We start from the raw sequence: 21,251 nt of genomic DNA, 5'->3' as shown, positions 1-21,251 counted from the left end.
ATGATGACTTTTTTGCCGTCTTATGTATCTTTTGAAGTTATGAAACCTCCATCTTCTAATAGGTATGAAACAATTTGTTATATTTTATAAGATTTTTCTAAATTCTTTCAGATTGTAAAATGTGGGTTTTTTTCTAGTTTTTAAATTATACTTCAGATACGCTCGGTCGAAAAATGTTGAAAAACTTGCGATTACGTTTTTCGTTATATACTTTCATACGAAAAATTATAAAACCAATTTGAGTTATCGACTTAGAATCTTGATCGAGATGTCATGGAATGCACCATATATAGTTTGAAATTGATTGCAAAATTTGTACTGAACATAATTTAATATTGCATTGTCTTCCAGTTCTGAGCTATGTTTGAAGTTTCAGGTTTCTAGTTCATAGGGAAATCAGTTTAAAATCGATCGCAAAATTTGTATCGAATATACAACCAAAATACAAACAGACAAAAAAGTGAGTTGATAAAAATGTAGTAGAACAATAGTAAAACCAGGTATATCAGACTGAGAGCCCTCCCCTCGCAAAGTAGATACGTGGTATATGGACAGCCCATTACTGTGTAGAAGATGATTTTGGTTTAAACGAAGTCTTATTAGTCTCACCGGATGTTTCATTCAAAAGAATTAAAATCTGCAATTATCGCTGAAGAATAACTTCATCACATTTACATATGTTTAAGTAAATGTTTCAACCGAAGTTGTCGGCCAATAAAGCCTATGGGTTTGTATGACAAACTCGGATGATTTTAGAAACGGTTCGATAAAAAATCTAAATCTTGCAGGATTTCACAACAAAATGATGAAACCAAAAAACTGCCATGTTCCGTTTAATTCGAACTCGCGGCTTTACCTGAAATGAATCAATTTTGAATGTTTTAGCGACAAATATATAATTTTTCCTTCATGTTAGTTTTTACAAATAAACGATTATGTTTTTCTCAGTTTGAATGTTTATTGAGAAAAAATGTATAAATAACTTGTCTTTCTGAAACGTTTTTTCAATTTTGTTTTAATTTTTTTTATTCGGCTGCCTAGTCCTATCAGTTTCAGATTTTCACCCGGACATTTTCGAGATCACCACGGAAGTTTGTCGGAGAGACCAACAAGACTCTTCCCTTCCTTTTCACGGTGATAACAAATGTCAAGGAAAACCTATTTTTCCAGCTTGTTTATTATACAACAACTTGATTCAGTGAACTCCAACGCACTGTACCTTGCTTATTGTTGAGTGCGTATAGCCATACTGTAACGCACAGTGGGATGGAAACCTAAATCTCTTGCCCAAAGTCGGAAAATAAAATTTCGTTATCGGGGTTTTGAAGTGGTGGGCCGAGTAAAGTAATAGTCTGAGTGACAAATTGCAAACTTGGGACGCCGGCGTGAGCCTGTCACGCGCGGAGCGGTCTCGCACACGACGACTTAACCCTCTAGGTAAGGACTTCCCAACCGGTGTGGCGCACCCCCCTGGTGGGGCGTAGAGAAATAGCAAGGGGGGCGCAACACGCGTTTGCAATTTCGAAAGAAAATTAATTTAACGGATTTTAACGCGTATATTATAACGTCATAATATCACAGTGATTGATTCCGTCTAGTCCGGGAGTTAACGACAGAAATTTCCGGGTCATTTTTGCAAGCTTCATTTTTTTTGTATGAGTTATGTTTGTAACGTATAATAATAATCTGAACGTCTGCCGGCGCACCCCCGCGACAGGGGGTTACAGGAGGGTTACAATTGCAGCAAAAAATCGACATAAAAAATTTATAGCCGCATACGCGAAACTGATTTTACGTACCAGTTGAAACATAAGAAGCTTAGAAATCATCGTCTGCCACCTAAATTCCGCAACAAAATTCGTCTGCCACCCACGCAAGTAAGCGCAAAAAAAATAGTAAAAAAATTTATGCCCGCAAGGATGAAATTGATTGAAATGCTTCTTTTTATATCAGCAAACACAAAAATAATAGTCTGCCACTAATAAGATACCGCGAAGGTCGTCTGCCAAGCGTATGAAGTTGCGTTCGGCATGCAGCGCGCGAGCACCGCGGCCGAGACCGCGGCTACGACGCTGCATCTTTATCGGCCTGAAAGACGATCGTTGTTATAAATTGTTCAACGGCTATCATGAAGTTGTTTTTTTATATTATACATTTGTTTAATATAATTAATTTAATAAATTCTCGTGGATAGTTACGCTAGATCTTTTCCGTGAAAATGGAGGCTTAAATATAGTGATGAAATTCGCAAAAATGTTATCATATTGCTGGGCAATATGACACACATAAGGAACGACGTAAAGTTGTGGATGCATGTTGGCGTTGGCAATTCGCAAAGATTTGTCAATGTCAGAGAAATGTACAATAAATTAGGAGAAAAGTTGTGTAATGCGTTACCAGCTTTCCACGCATTGACGGGCTGCGACTATAACCCATCTTTTTACCGAAAAGGTAAAAATCGCCCATTTACTATGTTAAGGAACTCTGATAGGTACATAGCTGCCTTTGAAAGTATCAGTGATTTAAACACTGGCGACTTATCAGCAGTTTATACAGTTATCGAAGAATTTGTATGCCGTATGTATGGGTTAAAAAAGATAGCTGACGTCAATGAAGCTCGTGTAGCTATTTTTATGAAAAATTATAAAATAAATGAGGGCGACGAAATCTTCCGGACCAACGCAAAAAATGTCGATGGAGCAGTATTACCACCTTGTAAAGCTGAGCTGCAAAAGCAATTGAAACGAACCGCATATATTGCACATCTTTGGAGGCATGCTTATCTCCCGCAAGCGACGGAATTTTTACCCACTGATTATGGTTGGCAAGAATCAGAAGCTAAACTTGTTTTCGAATGGTTCGAAGGAGATCAATTGCCGAAATCCATCGATGATATAGCAATCAACTCTGAAGAAAATCAAGGTATTATCGATGATATAGCAATCAACTCTGAAGAAAATCAAGGTATTATACAAAAACATAAAAATTTATATAAAAATAATTATATAGCCATTAATAAATTATTATATTTACAGATAAAGAAACGAATACAGAGCAAGACCAAGGTCAGTCAGATGAAGAAGACGATCCTGAAATCAATGACTCTGATATTGAGGATTCCGATATAATATTGGATGAAACGGATGATTCTATCGACCAATGTGATATGGATGAATGGTTATAAAATTACGGCTGTTAAACAAGATCAGCATCATTATACGTGTACATAATAAATATAGATTCTTGTACATAATAAAATAAAAATCAATAAATAATTATCTCCGAATGTCATTGTAAAACAGTAATATCTAATTTTTATCTTAAAGCATTTTATCAAATCAATATATTTTTAATTTTTAAACTAAAAGGTCTCTACCAGACTTTAAATTAATTCACTGAACAAACATTTGTATACATATAACATCAAAAAAACAACTTCATGATAGCCGTTGAACAATTTATAACAACGATCGTCTTTCAGGCCGATAAAGATGCAGCGTCGTAGCCGCGGTCTCGGCCGCGGTGCTCGCGCGCTGCATGCCGAACGCAACTTCATACGCTTGGCAGACGACCTTTGCGGTATCTTATTAGTGGCAGACTATTATTTTTGTGTTTGCTGATATAAAAAGAAGCATTTCAATCAATTTCATCCTTGCGGGCATAAATTTTTTTACCATTTTTTTTGCGCTTACTTGCGTGGGTGGCAGACGAATTTTGTTGCGGAATTTAGGTGGCAGACGATGATTTCTCAGCTTCTTATGTTTCAACTGGTACCTAAAATCAGTTTAGCGTATGCGGCTATAAATTTTTTTTGTCGATTTTTTGCTGCAATTGTAACCCTCCTGTAACCCCCTGTCACGGGGGTGCGCCGGCAGACGTTCAGATTATTATTATACGTTACAAACATAACTCATACAAAAAAAATGAAGCTTGCGAAAATGACCCGGAAATTTCTGTCGTTAACTCCCGGACTAGTCGGTATCAACGTAGCCACGTAGCGTCGCTGCTGGACAAGTTTCGACCAGTAATCGCGGGAGGAGCGGGCGCCGGGCGGCCGGCGGAACTTCTCGCTTCTCGCTTCTCGCTTCGGTCCGCTCCGGCCCGAAGTGATTTGTTAATTGCATACACAAGTTAATAAATATTGAAGTTTTGTTTTTAATACACATCTGTCATTAAAAGGTAAGTTTGTGTAATATTAGTTCATTAGTTAGGTAGCAGACATATTTAATTGAATGTAATGACCAATTTATTTTTATAGACTCAAAATGGCAGCAAAAAAGAGAAAATTTTCTGAAGATTATATTAAATATGGATTCATTTTTATTGAAAAAGACGACATACAATTGCCTCAGTGTGTTATATGTATGAAAGTTTTAACCCTTCAGGATATGGGTGTTTTGACTGCCATTATTTACTCTGGCCATGAGAAAAAATCTCATGGCTTCTGCGCATGCGCTCAGTATATTTTAAATACAGCTTTCTTAAGAAAATATCATTTATTTATAATTTTCAATGTTTTTTAAGGTAAAATAATTGCTCAAATTTATTATTAAAGTAATATCAATTAAATATTCACAATGCAAAATAACTTAGATCTAAGTACTCATAAAATGTATTTGTCAGGGTTATATATAAAACAAAAATATTGACTTACGTTTATTTAACAACTTTTAATAATATTCGTTTAATGAATATCAACAATTAAATTATAAATTTCACATTTTTGAAAGCAGATAACACAGCACAACATTGCACAATTATTCTTTAGGTATATGTATCATGTAAACAAGTATGGCGGACGCATACTACGGAACGACCCGAACTAGGCCGAAAAGAAACGAAAGCTAAAATCTCTCACCCTTTAATACTCTGGCCATGAGAAAAAATCTCATGTTCTCCAAGAAATTATTTTTTTTCGCAATTTTGATTTAAAAAAAAACAGTTTTTAGTGGATGTGTATCTAGAAAACTAAATTATAGGAAGATACAAAAATTTTCAAGTAGTCTTTCCATTCGAATTTTAAAAGATATTTGAGATCTACGTTGAGCATGAGAGAAAATCTCATAACCCATGTCCTGAAGGGTTAAGTAATGATAGCATGAGGCCCAATCGCCTTCAAAGACATTTGACCCAGCAACATCCTACTCTGACAGCCAAGTCGAAAGAGGTTTTTTCTTCTAAAGCTGAAGTACTCAAGCGCATGAAATTGGATAAGTCAAGAAGTTATCACAAAGGAGTGTCACAGCATGTCAAAGCTTCATTTGAAATAGCTTATTTGATTGCGAAGCAAAAGAAACCTCATACTATCGGCGAGGAATTAATCAAACCATGCGTTTTAAAAGCTACACAGATAATATTAGGAGAAGAATCAGAGCAAAAAATGAAATCGATTTCTCTGTCGAACAACACAGTGAAGCGTAGAATCGATGATATTGCAGCAGATATAAAGTCACAAATAATTAACAAACTAAAATTGTCACCATTTTTTGCCATTAGTTGCGATGAATCCACAGACATAACTAATTGTGCACAGTTAATCGTTTATGTTCGGTACATCAGCGGAGATATAATTGAAGAAGAGATTTTGTACTCTCAATCTTTGACAGCAGGCACTAAATCTGAAGACATATTTAATTCAATATCTGACTTCATTAAAAAAAATGATTTGGATTGGAATAAACTCATTGGACTTTGCACAGATGGGGCTCCTGCAATGATAGGTGTCCGATCGGGTCTAGCTCAAAAACTCAAGGAAAAGAATCCCACAAAAACATTGCCACAGAATTTACGCCAGATTTTAGACTCGGCCATACAAATCGTAAACTACATCAAGAGCAGTGCTTTGAACAGTCAATTATTTACTTTACTTTGTGAGGATCTCGATTCTGATCACAGAGTTCTTCTTTTTCACACAGAAGTACGCTTGTTGTCCAAGGGCAACATGCTAGCTCGCCTTTACGAATTGAAAGAAGAGGTCATCCTATTTCTTGAGTTCAAGGAAAAAAATATTTTTTTGCAAATGTTCAAAAATGAACAATTTCAATGTAAGTTGGCCTATTTGGCTGATATATTTGACACCTTAAATCAGCTAAACTTGAAGCTTCAGGGCCAAAACGGTACTTTAATAAGTAACTATGATCATATTCAAGGTTTCATATCAAAACTTCAACTTTGGGATCAAAAGGTGTCTGCTGAAAATTTATTATGTTTTTCTCGGCTATACGAAGCAATTAAAAATAAAAAACTGGACGAAGATTTGAAAATTGAAATAATTACTCACTTGCAGACCTTGGTGAGCGAATTCCAACATTACTATCGAGACATAAATTCAGAATCACCAATATGGCACATGACCAGAAACCCATTTGTTGTCGATGTTTTACAATTACCAGAAGAAGTACAGGAAGAATTTCTAGAAATGAAAGCTGATTCGACCATGAAAGATGACTTCCATCTCTTGACATTGGAGAAGTTTTGGATAAAACGATTCCTTATTAATCCAAAAGTTGCTTCTCTTGCTTTGCGAATACTTCTTCCGTTTTCTTCAACATAATTGTGTGAGACAGGTTTTTCAGCTTTGGTTTTAATTAAAACTAAGCAGCGAAATCGTCTTGCCGTCGACAGCGATCTGACAATAACTTTGGCAAAAACTGTACCTAGAATCGACAAGCTAGTACAGAACGTGCAAGCTCAAGTATCTCACTAGTAATAATATTAACATTCATTTGAAAATACATAAAAGTTGTAATTGATAAATAAATCATATTAAAATAAAGTGCGTTTGTTTTATTGCCACGAAAAATATTATGGGGGGGGGGGGGGGGGGGGGCATGAAAACGTTATTTATATTACGGGGGGGCTTGACACAAAAAAGGTTGGGAAACCCTGCTCTAGGTAACCGTAGAGGTTTATTCTTATTTTTTTGGTGGGTTGGGAGGTGATCGTCCTCTACAGGACGATCCTTGTGAAATGAATTGGAGGATTTCAATATTATTGTACTAGAATGTTTTGATGGAAAGCTAAATGTTTAAGGAAAAAGATAGCAAAAGAAATGGGAGACGGGGAAGCTTACAATGTTTATGCTTAACCTAATGTTTACTCTCTCTCTCTCTCGCACTTACTCTTCGGTGGTTCAGCTTCGAATTCGCAGAACGGCTCACACTTTCACACTCACATTCAGTTAGGACTACACAACTTGATTAAGTTCGTGGCACAGCTTTAAGCACTTATTACTAACTTCAAAAGACTGACGCCGCGACGCGAGAAACCTTCCCGACCGCGTATAGAATTAGAGTATTACACTCTAATCGTCGGTGACGGAAAGGTGACTTATAAACTCTACACACGGTAGCTTTGAAGGAGCCGGGTTCCGTTGCTGTCGTTATTAGGCTGTTGCTAACGGGACTGACTTCACTTGCTCGTCCGACACCCCTTGGAGCGTCGGGCAGCGAGCGAGGTTTTTGCTGAATTTATAATTTTGGAACAAAGGCTCGCCTCGCGACGGTCATCCTCGAAGCGCGTGATCTCGCGCTCGCCTCATCCCGGTGTTGATTACACCCGGGATCTGGCGGGCGCGGAGACGCTGACGTTGCTGACGGTCAACTACGCCGTTGCGCTTTGGTCGTGCCACGAACTGTTTTATAAATGAATAATTATGAATTTACTAATGAATTTAAAGCTATGCTTCCTCGTCTCTAAAGCGATATTAATAATTATTGACATGGTTATGATGATATATTCAGGTGTGAATACGAGGCGTTCGTGACAAGCCCAATCACTTTATTGTTAGTCAGACGAGGCGTAGTAGGAGTCAAAACTATGTGCAGTGAGAAGATGTTGCCAGGCACGAAGCCCGTATCGGCCGACGGTCGGACCTCAGAGACCACTTACCAGTTTTCCGTCACTTCCCCCATGCACTCACTAACTTACGTTTTGCATAAAAAAAAAGGGGGGGGGGGGGCGGGAGATGGCCACCAAGAGACTCCCGGCAGAGAGAACTCTTTAGGCACTTTTACATTGCATTTATTTTATATGCACGCAGCACGGAGTAGGAGTCATGTAACGATTTTGTGTTTTAAATATATATTACACTTTAGTGTGACAACTCATCGATTTACTATCTTTACCGAGGCACGCAGCATAGAGCGGGAGTACGGCGGAGGGAGAACTTACGTGACGATTTGGTCTTGCGGTTTCAGAGACTAGTAGAGAGATTGCCAATGAAGGTGCTCAAGGGGGTCTCCACTGGCCGAGGTAGTGGGGGTAGTCCGCGTGCACATTGGCTTGGCCGATACGTCAGATTCTGGAAGTCTCTTCGACAGCTGCGTGCACGTCAGCTACCTGGGTAATGCAGAGTGACTGCAGAGCTGACTGAGCGGCGGCGTGCACGTGCCTCGAGCGTATCTATCGGGTGAATCTTTTTGTTTGGAAACCGCGCCTTCCGCGTTTGTTAGAGAAATCAAATGCGAGAGTTCACGTTTATTTACAGACGCGATTGGATTTTTCTGATGATAAATGAGTCTGTAACTGAACATTTAATTGTGATAAGCATATATTTATATCACGGTCTCCTCAATTGGGCCTCTTGCGGAAAAGTATGCTCGTCAATAGGTGCATGACTGCGTCACAGACTATTCTTTCATTCCAGCACGTATACGCATCAACAATTTTTTCGAATAATATTATATCTATTGAACTGAATCTACGTAAAAAGTAATTAAATGGCTGTTAAGCCTTCAGTAGATGAAGATGCACTGGACCGCCAAAATTGTCGTAAATAGTCCGTAGCAGCGGGCGTTGCGCTCGTGGCTGGTAATCTAACGATTCTCGGATCGAGACCACATCCTTTTTTTTATTTCTTCTTTCAAGACTGATGGATTGACGCATTTTTTGAAATAGAAGAATCTGTTTACGAATTTGAAACGCGTAATAGGAATCTTTGACCGAATATTGAACACCACAAATGTCAGAATTGAAGTATGAAATTAAATATGTTGAGAAAATGAGTCCAAGCGTAATATGCTCTCCTCGCACGTAGAAAAGTAATTTTTCAAGCCAATCCCGTCTTTATAAATGAAGCGAAATGAGAGAAAGTATTTTGGTTTTTTTTCTTGTTGGCAGATCTATTTTAATTTCTCGAGAACTGCTGGCACTAAACTGAACACTACAAAGCCTCTTGACTGGCTGCCAATATCAGAAAAGAAGAGGGGTCCATACATTGTTGCTACTGAAATAATTTTTTCGTTCCGATCTCGCATCTCTCAAAATTTTTAAGAAATGCTCGTCAAGACTGATATAAAATAGGCGCATTTATTTTCAATAAGGAAAAGTTTGAAAGGATGTGGTCTCGATCCGAGAATCGTTAGATTATCAGCCACGAGCGCAACGCCCGCTGCTACGGACTATATACAATAATTATGGCGGTCCAGTGCATCTTCATCTACTAAAGGCTTAAGAGCCAATCAATTATTTTTTACGTAGATTCAGTTCGATTAGATATAATATTATTCGAAAAAATTGTTGATGCGTATACGTGCCAGAAAGAAAGAATAGTCTCTGACGCAGTCATGCACCTACTGACGAGTATACTTTTCCGCAACAAGCCCAATTGAGGAGACCGTGATATAAATATATGCTTATCACAATTAAATGTTCAGTTACAGACTCATTCATCATCAGCAAAATACAATCGAGTCTGTGAATAAACGTGAACTCTCGCATTTGTTGATTTCTCCAACAAACGCGGAAGGTGCGGTTTCCAAACAGAAAGGTTCACCCGATAAATACGCTCGAGGCACGTGCACGCCGCCGCTTAGTCAGCTCTGCAGTCACTCTGCATTACCCAGGTAGCTGATGTGCACGCAGCTGCAGCAGCAATCTTTCAAAATCTGACGTATCGGCCAAGCCAATGTGCACGCGAACTATCTCCACCACATCCAAATCCCCCCGTAACTTGGTTCACCCGCAGGGCGGCGAGCATTGGCAATCTCTCTACTAGTCTCTGGCGGTTTTTTGGCACAGTTTTGCGTAGCGGCTCATCCATTCACTCTCCACCTTTGGACAGCGAATCTGTGCGCTCTGAATTTTGACTGGTTTGCCGTTTTAATTAAAAATGAGTCCAATGGAGCGATGGGAAATAAGGAAAAAGAGACAACTAATATAATAAGGCACTGTCTTATGGATAGACTTTTTTTCACCTTTTTTATTAATTGATTATGCAATATACGCAGGTGATGGGTATATCCATCCCCGTTCTCTGTTTCTGTTGTTTTAATGTAAAGCCACCCTTCGTATTATGGATAAGATGAAATTAAAATTTTCCAAAATGTAATAAACATTGTCCTGAGGATGACTCTAATCCGAAAGTCGAAACGTTGACATCAAATATTTGTTGTTAATACTAGACCTATATATCCAAGATCCTTCCACAACATTCAAACCACGAGGTCAAGATCACTTTCACATTCACTCTCCATACCGAGGTGCGCCATAATTGCAGGTAACCCAAAATACACATACACTCTGAGCACAGCTCCGAGTTTCCGATGTTTGGATTGAAGCCGCTAGCACACGGCTGACGTTACCCTGGTCAAACTTGGAGCTGTTCAGAGAGGTTCCTGTCTCGCGCATTCATGTAATGTCCCGGTATGCAGCGAGGCTTGCACATGCAAAAAAGGAAGAGGCATGTTTACATACAGTACAGTACAAATACAGGAAAGACACTAATGAACATTACTGTACATTGTGTATCACTCAGGTTAATTGGCACAAGCTGTGCTATACACAATGAAAACTAACGCCACCTGTTGGTCAGGTTATATCGGCAATGAAATGCACTACAGGTGAAAAGAAAAAGAAAAAGAAAAGAAAATTCACCCGCATCTGGACTCAAACCGAGGTCTTCACATACGCATGACTAGGCTCATCTTCGCCACGCGACATGAGTGCTCATTTAAGTTCAAACATTCAACGTATCCGAACCCATTCGGCTTTTAAATTAGATTTTGTTGTAGTAGCCGCTCAATGCGGCTTACCGCTTCAATCTGTTAAGATCCAAGTCATGACTTCGACGTACCATGAGCTTAAAAAAAATCGGTGAAGACATATAATGATATTCCGTTGTAAGGTGACAACAGCGGCAGGGGTAATATCTTTGTTAAACATTTAAGGAGAGGGTCTTCGTCTTGGCCAGAGCATCCATAAACTTTTATGTTAAGAATCTGCGCCCTGTCCATGTATACCTGCTTAGAGCAGTGTCGTGTGAGTCAGACAAAAAGTCACTAGTGAACTTATTCACCGAGGAAACATATTCAGTGTAGAAGTATTCGAACAACAAAATGTATACAAATCTGGCAATATCCCGTATTTGCATTTGTCTGGAATGATGAAATCATATTGTACAGAACCGTATAAATTTCTTGAAATAGGTTTCTCTGCGGTATTATACTGCCCAGTATCTATTTTATAGCTATTTGTCACCCTTTACACGCATCCTTTGTCAACGAAATTAGTCTTGACATAATTTTATTCACTAACAAAATATCTTACATGTATTCAATGACAATGTTCAGAACTTATTTTGTATGTTCCAGGTGTCAGAAAATCTACTGCAAGTGTATTTAGATGAGTATCCTGAAACACCGTGGGATGCTTTAAAGTATCTCATAGCTGGCGTCAATTATGGTGGCCACGTAACAGACGATTGGGACCGTCGTTTATTGATGACATACGTTCAGCAATATTTTTCAGTTGATTTATTGAACACACCATTTTATCGCCTTTCTTCACTATCAACCTATTATGTTCCTCGGGATGGATCACTGGAGTCATATAGAGATTTCATAGCCGTACTACCAAATACCGATAAGCCGGAGGCTTTCGGGCAGCATCCTAATGCTGATATCACTTCTCTCATAAATGAGACAAAAAACATGTTTGATACTCTGATGAGCTTGCAAGTTCAAGCAGTTTCGGAGGTGGGTAGTACCAACAAGGAAGACAAGGTACGTGCACCAATTTCAAAATTTTGTTCAAAGTGATTGAACGTGTTTACAGCGTTAACCCTTCGAGTACATACTTATATTTTCGAACATTGAGTACACACTCGGTAGTTACCACCCGTGGTCAGTTTTGCACAGTTGTATTTTTGAAATTATTAATTACATAATAACCAAAAAATTCTTGGCTGAGCTTAAATGTTTCAAAAATGTATTTGCATACTTTTTGAGCAAAAAAATTCGTGAATTTAACGTAAAGAAAAGACGGTGTTGTTATTTTGATAAATCGTGAATCGTTTAAGTACTATATTTAAAGGAAAAATATAGGTCATTGAACTTCTACTCAAAAAAGGTTCTTATTTCGTATGATGAAGAAAATGCATTCCAGTATGTAAAAAGAAACGCGCATTTACGGGAGCATCATTTTAATGATACAAAAAGTGACAAAAATTGTGATGAATTGCCACGTGTTCGACTACCACACCGGGCAGTCGATCGAACAATGGCAACTGCCGGTTACACGGACGCACTCTGCCACCTATAGCACGCATATACACCGTTCAGTGCACATGGACGGTCAAGACCTGACGCGGAACTAATCCTTTCTTCATTGAGACATCGTCTGCAGCACTGGGAATTTATTTTAAATAGGAGCGTCTTGGAGGACTTGTCAGCAAGCCCGGGCATACCACCGGATTGATTTATTACGTATAGCATAAATTCGATACCTAGCGAAAGCGACAGGTAACCTCTTTAATTATTAGCTAGAGCAGACGCATAGCGAAGTACTCACCTGACTCACATATTATTATAACGTCGGAGGTTTCATCCGGAAAGTAAGACCAAAGTTAGAGGGATTTGTGTGACTCAGAAAATTTATAAGCAGAGTAGCTTCTTTTGAGGATATAGATTTATACAATATTTTGGTTACATGCAAGCGGTTTTATTACCAGTAGAAGTCAAGTTGTAAAGTTTAATTGCCGAATGAGCTAGAAAAATTTAAGTGTAACTTAATATCTATCAGGAGCGTAACCAGAGAATTATTAATTGAATTATTATTTAATTTGGTTTTATCATTTTGTTATTGCATGAGCATACGGTGCATTCAGTGCCAAAACTTCCCATCTTCGGATTCAAGTAGTTGAGTAAACAGATAATAATATTGAAAAAAATTAATTTATTAATTTCATTTCATAAGACCTTGCTTTCTCACTCTGCTAACAGCTTTTTTAAAATCAGTGTACACGAACAGGGTTATAGAGAACAGCAACAGAGTAAAATCCTGTGTCTGTTGGGCAACTATGAGGTATAATTCTGCTTCTGCCAGTTAGATAGATTAAAATCAAGCAGACAAAAAAGCTACATGAAGTAACATCCATTATCGGTGGAGGAATACGGAAAAGAAGTAAAAATCAGAGTCCGTAAAATTGTGCTAGGAGCAGAAGCTGAAAATGAGTGTGCCTAAATCTGTCACGATCACAGGGCAGTGGAAATCTGAGTCTGTGGTAAAACAGCAATGGCAATCCTTGGAGCACGCGTCTGCGATACTGTAGCAACGGTAAAATGGTGCGTCTGAATCCGTTGTGATCACAGGGACGGTGTAAAAACCCGGGTCTATGGGAAGGCAGGGACGACAATCCATCAAACCTACGTCTGTCAAGTCCGCTGTAATGGAATAAAATCTCGCGTCAGCCAAATGGATATATAGTTAAGCGGTTGTTAATGTATAGTTAAGCACATTTTTTAATAACTTTGTTACTTCTGAATGGAGTTGGACGAAAAATTGTACACTACCATTTTGGGGGTTACTGAAACTTAATTCAAAAGCTGGTTGAAAAACTCGGTATGAAGGATTTAAAATGGCGGTTTCAAATGCCGCTAGTTACAACTAGGCCTCACCACCTTTGTACCAAAAAGTCAACAAGTGGAATAAGTCTTTTGAATCCTGTTACTCAGGGGTTTTTGGGATTGCTGATGATGAATCCGTTATCAGAAAAGAAGTATTGCAAAGTGGAGGATCCAAAATGGCGAAGGCAAGTCTTGAAATTTTTACAGGCACACCAAATTTCGAACTTGAATATAACAAGAAGAAATTTATAATAAAACTAAAGATGAACTCCGACTCAGCCTTATTTTCACCCTCAGACGGAGCAGATTCAAGGAATAACTTTTGCATTGGACTTAAGACCCCAAAAACCCCTATAAGTACACCAAATTTCGGAGATGAAGACAACACCAAAATTCATACTTAAACTGAAAATTTACCCCGACCAACCCCTGTTTTCACTTTCAGGGGATGGCAGATTCAACGAATAACTCTTGCAATCGAATCGGAGACCCCAAACTTCGAATTTGAATATAACCACAAAATTTATAATAAAACTGAAAATTTACCCTTTGTCACCCCTATTTTCACCCTCAGAGGGTGGAACATTCGTGAAATAAGTTCTGAACTGAAATCAAGGATTGAAAAAATCCCCGGGTATCAATTTTGGTCTAATTTGTTCAATTGCATTTGGCTACCAGTTTTGCCACAAAAACTGTAAAAACTCGTACCAGTCAACCAGTTGAATTACAGGAATCTGTAATTAGTAAAAAATTTATTATGCTCCTTACTTTTTTTAGCATGGAGCTCTTTTTCTTACTTATTTCAAAGTATATTTAATATCCAAAACAAATGTCTTCGAACTTGAATACTATCTATTGTGATAATCAATCAGTTTCATCGCAATCAGTGCATGAGTAAATCTTGTGATCATTACCCATAGCCACATGAGCCACCCAAATGTGAAGAAAAATCACATGGTTCATACACACTGGATGTCTACTACCCTGGCTCATTTTCTGATGACTGCCAACGGAAGACCAACGCTACAAAAGATGTACAGCGTTAAATCCGAGACATGGGTGGTTACCCATTGTGTACTCGGAGGGTCAATATAAGTTTTCATGCAAATTTTGACGGAATTATAAATTTCAAGTGGCAATATTTTTCAATTTCAGGTGATGCAACTAGCATTGGATATTTTTACAAAGATACCAAATTGTATTGACTACGAAACAACAGATAAATTGATAGGACCTATAAAAACTCCACTGGACGTTGTACTGCTACAAGAAATTAGTAGATACAACGCACTGCTAGTTCAAACGCGGCTAAGCTTGAGCGACTTACAACGTGCGATAAAGGGATTAGTTCTCATGTCCACTGAATTGGAAGAAATATTCATCTGCATATATGAAGGACGCGTTCCAACACCCTGGCTTGCAACATATCCTTCGTTAAAACAGCTTGGTTCCTGGACAAGAGATCTCAGATATCGCGTGGAACATTTTTCAAAATGGGCAGAAGCGACTCATCCACCAATACTGTTTTGGCTGGCAGCATATACTTTTCCAACTGGATTTCTCACAGCAGTCTTACAAACGTCAGCTAGACTGTGGAATGTTTCAATCGACTCTTTATCCTGGGATTTCACTGTTTTCTCCGTCGAAGATAGTACACTTGTTGAGCCACCCACGGTAAAGTACCAGCTTATGTTACCTGAATATTTTGAAGGAACTTCTTATGGTGCGCCTATGCATAGACAGTTTCTGAGTGTAGAGTAAGTCGATGAGATCGACACACAAAATTGACACACGGTATTTCCTTGGAAGTAAGCGTAACGAGCAACAAGGCCGAAAGCGGAAAACGGGGCGGGGTAGGTGCGCAAAGCGCGCAGTAGCGAGTGCCGAACATCGAGAGGCGTAGGAACCGAATTTCGCTTTCAGTATAAAATTGTGTAAAATAAATATTGAATTTCGTAAGACCAATTTCTTTATGATTTCATGAAATAATTATCATTCATAAATGTATTCCACTTGAACAAAGATTCCGCTTAAAATGAATTTCATATAAAATCGCCTAAGAAGTTCCTTTTACCGGGCGCCTGGTGACGGCCAGAGCTGTGTTTTTTTTCAACTTCTGATTAGTTTGAAAGGGATTTCCAGCTCTAGAACCTGAGAAAACTTCTCTTAAGTAAGAAGTTTATAGCATTGGGAGTTTTTTTTTTTCAATCGTTTATTTTGAATCGCGCGTCTCTTTTGAGTATTAGCGACTTTGTTCTGAATACATTTTACATTACATATTTGTTATTTCTTTCTGTTGGCTTGTATCCTCTAACATTGACGTGGTAAATTTCATATAGTTCATAGGTATGCTATATGTATATTTGTTCTACATTTCGTTATATAAGTTTAATTCTTTAAGGTATTTAATGATGTTTTCACAGACTTCAGGTGATTGTAGCATTTCCTTGACGGTGTACCTCAAATTCATCTCCATTCTCATGCTATTTCTTGCCTGACAATCTTTGAGTACATGCATCACTGTGTTGGTTACCTCACAATGTTGGCAGCGTGGGGGGTCTTCTTTGGCGAAAAGGTACTCGTGCGTCAATTTTGTGTGACCCAATCTTAACCGTTGAATCACTACTTGGTCTCTCCTTTTTTTAAACGAAAACGCTGGGTTCTACTTGTAAGCATCTGATTTTATTTCTAGGCTCCATTGATTTGCTACGCGTTTCCATTGTTGATCCTAGCTTGTTAATATTTTATCTTTCCAGACTATTTGAATGGCTCTAAAGCTTATTGGATATTCTATGTCGTTGTTGTTCCGCTGGTCTATAGCACCATTCTGTCCAGTAACCGCCTCTTTGTATCTTTTCGCACATTTGGTCGGAACTTGGCAAAATACAATTTCGTACCGTGACTGAATCAGCTGTTCAGTAGTCTCTATTAGTCTCAATATAAAATCGTTTTGCTTATATTTTGCCACGATTTTTGCATGTATGTCTGCGATGTTGTCGGCTAAAATAACGAATTTTCTTTTGTCGCTTTTTTCCATCCATTTCAGGGCTTCTAATATAGATAATGCTTCGGCCTCATTTTTGTTGGGCAAGTTTGACATTTTTGTGATTCTAGGTAATCCATTAGGCGTCATCATGCCGCTATATAAGTAATTTTTGGGATCTTTGTCACTGAACACAAATATGATTTCGTGAGTTGGATATTTTGCTTTAAGGGTGGCTGCAACTACTTGTTCCATCCTTTCTATAGGTACCGAATCTTTTACTTTATTTAACACTTTATTCAGGTTTATATCGAAATCTTGCCAAGGTGGTTTTTGACACAGCTTTCTGGATATCAGACTGGGGATGGGAATTTCTGTATTTGCTATGTTTGCTTTTATTAATTGAACACTCGATCGATCTCTATGCTCATTATTTTTTATGAGTAACTCGTAAATTGGGTTGGGCGGGTAGGCGAGCACCGCTGCAGCATATTGCACTCTGAGTTGCTTTCTTCTTATTTCTAGTGGCACGATGTTGGCTTCAGCTAGTAGACTTGGTATAGGGGTGGATCTCCAGGCCCCAAGGCTCAGTCTTGCTCCAGTGTTGTTGACAGGGTCCAATTCCTTTAGTAATGTTTTTTTTGCTGTGCCGTATATAATTGCGCCATAATCTATTTTGCTGCGAACTACTGCCATGTATGTTCTTCTAAGTACTTGCATGTCCGCTCCCCAACCCTTGACAGCTATCATTTTCAATATATTAATGCGTTGGGCACAATCTGCCTTTAGTTTTCTAATGTGATGTTTCCAGCTCAATCGTTTGTCAAATATCAGCCCTAGTATTGTTATTTTGTCTAGAACTTGTAAGTTATTATTTTCCAAAGTTATAGCCGGTTTCCGTTTGGAGTCTGATTTTTCAAACAGAATCAACTGTGATTTTTCTGGAGAGAACATAATGCCGTTTTCACTCGCCATGGTCACAAGTTTATTTATCATTTTTTGCAAAATTTTCCTTGTAGTTTCCAGATTTTTACCTGCTAACCCCATCGTTAGATCGTCCGCATACATTGCCCAAGTTTTTGACTATTCGGTCACGCCAAAGCATCTCAAAACATTTCTGAATGTCTAGACTAGCCATCAGTAAATGCAGTTTGTTTTCCATAGCGTTTTTTATGGAATTTTCTATTAGTACAAGGCTATCGATGGTTGACCTCTTATTCCTAAAGCCACTTTGAAATGGTGACAGTGACCCTTCTGTTTCAAGTTTCCAGTTTAATCTCTTTTGGATAATTTTTTCGATTATCTGGCACATATAGCACGTCAGTGAAATTAGCCTTTAGCTTCCTATGTGCAGTTTCTTTTTGCCAATTTTAGGAACGGGTACGATGATTGACTCTTGCCATTTTTTCGGGAACACTCGCTTTTGCCAAATTTTGTTAAAAAATATTAGAATGTGCTCAAGTACTTTTCTTGGTAAGTTTTTGATGAATATGTTAGCACGCTATCTGGCCCGGGGCTTGAGGCATATTGATAACCTGTTGTATATTTTCTTCGTCTTCCAAGTCTACAGCCTGAGCTTCTTCTCTCTGCTTTATCATTATTAAATCTCTGGTGTAATTATTGTCGCTGGAATTTTGAGCATATTGTTGTGCAAATTCATTGGCGATATCAAGATCATTCTCTAATATTTCATTATTCTCTTTCATAAGGTATGGAAAAGTACTACTTTTGGTTTTTCCACCTATACGTCGGATTTTATCCCAGACTTCTTTTGTCGATGATTGTGAGTTGATCCCTTCTACGAATTCTAGCCACCCTTTTCTTTGGCAATTCAATATAATTCTTTTCGAAGTTGCTCTGGCTTTGTTGTATTCTCTTTTTGCCTTTTCAGTTTTATTCCTCTTGTATATATTTTTTGCATGCTTTGTGTTCTTCAGGGCTTCGTCGCATTCTTTCTTCCACCAGCTGAGCTTGGCTTTGTTGTTCTTATCTGTAGTTTTCTGTATTGTTGATTCCGCTGATTTCATAATTATGTTGGGTATTATTTCCAGGTGCTCGTCTATATTGAGTAGGTCGTAGTTTCCCATAGTCTTCTACTTGATTATTTCTATTTCTACTTGTTTTTTGAATTCACTCCAGTTTGCATCTTTTAGTTTCCATCTAGGCGAAGGAGCGGGTTGTATGGTGTTATGCCCAAGAAAGTTCAATTCGATTAGATCATGGTCGCTACAGTCTAGCTTATCCTCGACTTCCCAGTCCAGGTCATCAGTTAAAATTCTCGTGCAAAGGGATAGGTCAATAGCGCTCGAGCTTGCTTTGGCTACGTTAAAACGAGTGCTTCTTCCATCATTGAGGACTACTAAATTATTATCTTCAATCAATTCACCTATGATTCTACCTCGCACGTCATTTACCTCTGCTGCCCACATGTCATGGTGGGCGTTAAAATCGCCCAGAACTATACATGGGCTTGGAATTTGATCTAGTAAGCTCTGGAGGTCACCCTTCACAATATCTGTTTTGTTATTTATATACATATTAGCAATGTGTATCTTCTTCGAGCGTATGATGATCTGTGTAACTACAACTTCGTAGTTTGAATTTACGGCAATTTCTTTCGCAGGTATCCCAGAAGCAATGTACGTGGCTACTCCTCCACTAGCTTTGGATACATTCTGACTATTTTTGAAGAAGCATTCATAGCCTTCGAGGCCAATGTGATTTTGATCTTTGAAGTGGATTTCCTGGAGGCACATTACGTTTGGTTTTTTTTCTGAAATTATTTTCTTAATAAAGGGTGTCTTTCTGACTACCCCATTAATATTCCATTGATTGATTGTTTGATGCATTTTCGGTTATTTCTTTAATTGTGTTGATAATTCTCGTAAACCTATTTTTCATCGGAGCATCAACTTCAAAATATAGGTTCTTCAGAAATTCCGTAATTTTGTTGGGTTCATCACCGTATTTGTTTATTATCATTTTGGCGTTAGTCTTCTTACCTCCTTGCATACTCGCTAGGAAATTTATCAGCTGGTCAAAGTTCATGATGTTATGATCTGCGTTGATTTTGTCTTTCAAAGGCTCGAGTGATTCTTCGAGTGAGTTCTTATTTTGACTGGCTGGGGGTATTGTTTTCAATTTCTTGGCGTGCTGTTTTGCTTCAAATGTCTGAGTTTGTGATTCTTCGCTTTCGGCATTCGTAGCTGGATCGATGTTTATGTCCTCATTCATGTTGTCTTCGTTGTTTGTGTTTGCATTGTTTGTGATTACGTCTAATATCTTTGGTTGTTCGGATTTATCGCTCGATGAAGCGATCTCTGAGTGTCCTCTTTTAATTAGTCCCTTGAGTGATGGGTATTGTCTGTCTCTTTCTTGGGCGTTGTTTCTTTCGGCTATTTCGTTTGCGTGTTCAAATGCTGTACGAGTGTCTATGAGGTTTGGGCAATTTTTAGCTAGGTGGCCTTGTTCTTGACATTGGTAACACATTAAACCGTCATTGGCAACAAAGATTAAACAGGATTCGTCATCGTAATTAAATTTCGTGATTGGCGGGAGTTTATTGTAATCATCTGGATGTATGTACACGGATCGTCTAGAACCTGTGATATGAGCATATTTTGTGTTTTTGGTATTGGCTCTAAATGCTGTTGTCACGTGCGGAGCGGTCTCGCACGCGACGGCTTCAACCCTCTAGATCTCACAGAGGTTTATATTTAATTTTTAGGTGGGTTGGTAGGTGAACGTCCTCTACAGGGCGTTCCCTGGGAAAAGGTTTGGAAGATTTCAATTGAACGTGCCAATATTTTGAAGGAAGCAAAGTAAAAAATGTTTAATGAATCAAAAACTAAAAGCAGAAAAGGTTCTAAACAAGGAAGCTTACAATATTTTCTTACACTACTCACGTTCTCTCTCTCTCTCTATCTCGCTTGCTGCTTCGGCCTCGAAGGTGCCGAAGTATACACACCTTCACACACTCACTTACAGGCTACACTGCTCTATAGAGTTCGTGGCTTATACGATTGCGCTTATTACTAGCTTCAAAGACTGACGCCGCGACGCGAGATGCTCTGGAATACCGCTTGTAGAATTAGAGGTGTTCTCGCTCTAATCGTCGGTGATTCTAAGTCTGATACTCTTCACACAGCAGCTCTGAAGGAGCCTGGGTTCCGTTGATGTCGTTCTTAGCTGTCTCTAACGGGGACTGCCTTCGCTCGCTCGTCCGACACCCCTTGGAACGTCGGGCGGCGAGCGAGTTTCCGCTGAATTTACAATTTCGAACAAGGCTCGCCTCGCAACAGTCATCCTCGAAGCGCGTGATTTCGCGCTCGCCTCATCCCGGTGTTGATTACACCCGGGATCCGGCGGGCGCGAAGACGCTGACGTTGCTGGCTGTCCAACTACGCCGTTGCGCTTGGCTACTC

General features: G+C 38.8%; 1 protein-coding gene across 1 annotated transcript in view; it reads left to right on the top strand.

The window, feature by feature from the left end:
- The window catches only part of kl-2 (dynein heavy chain 2, axonemal kl-2), a 1,019,064-nt gene that overhangs the window by 991,924 nt on the left and 5,889 nt on the right, over positions 1 to 21,251 (top strand). Inside the window, exons 64-65 of the mRNA XM_069137782.1 lie at positions 11,592 to 12,002; positions 15,000 to 15,518. Coding sequence (XP_068993883.1) covers positions 11,592 to 12,002; positions 15,000 to 15,518 — 930 coding nt within the window. The remainder of the gene's footprint in view (positions 1 to 11,591; positions 12,003 to 14,999; positions 15,519 to 21,251) is intronic.

The sequence above is a fragment of the Neodiprion pinetum genome, chromosome 7 (genome assembly GCF_021155775.2).
Source record: "Neodiprion pinetum isolate iyNeoPine1 chromosome 7, iyNeoPine1.2, whole genome shotgun sequence".
NCBI classification, from domain to species: Eukaryota; Metazoa; Arthropoda; class Insecta; order Hymenoptera; family Diprionidae; genus Neodiprion; species Neodiprion pinetum.
Note: the sequence above shows the minus strand (reverse complement) of the source record. Positions and strands in the feature narration are given on the sequence as shown.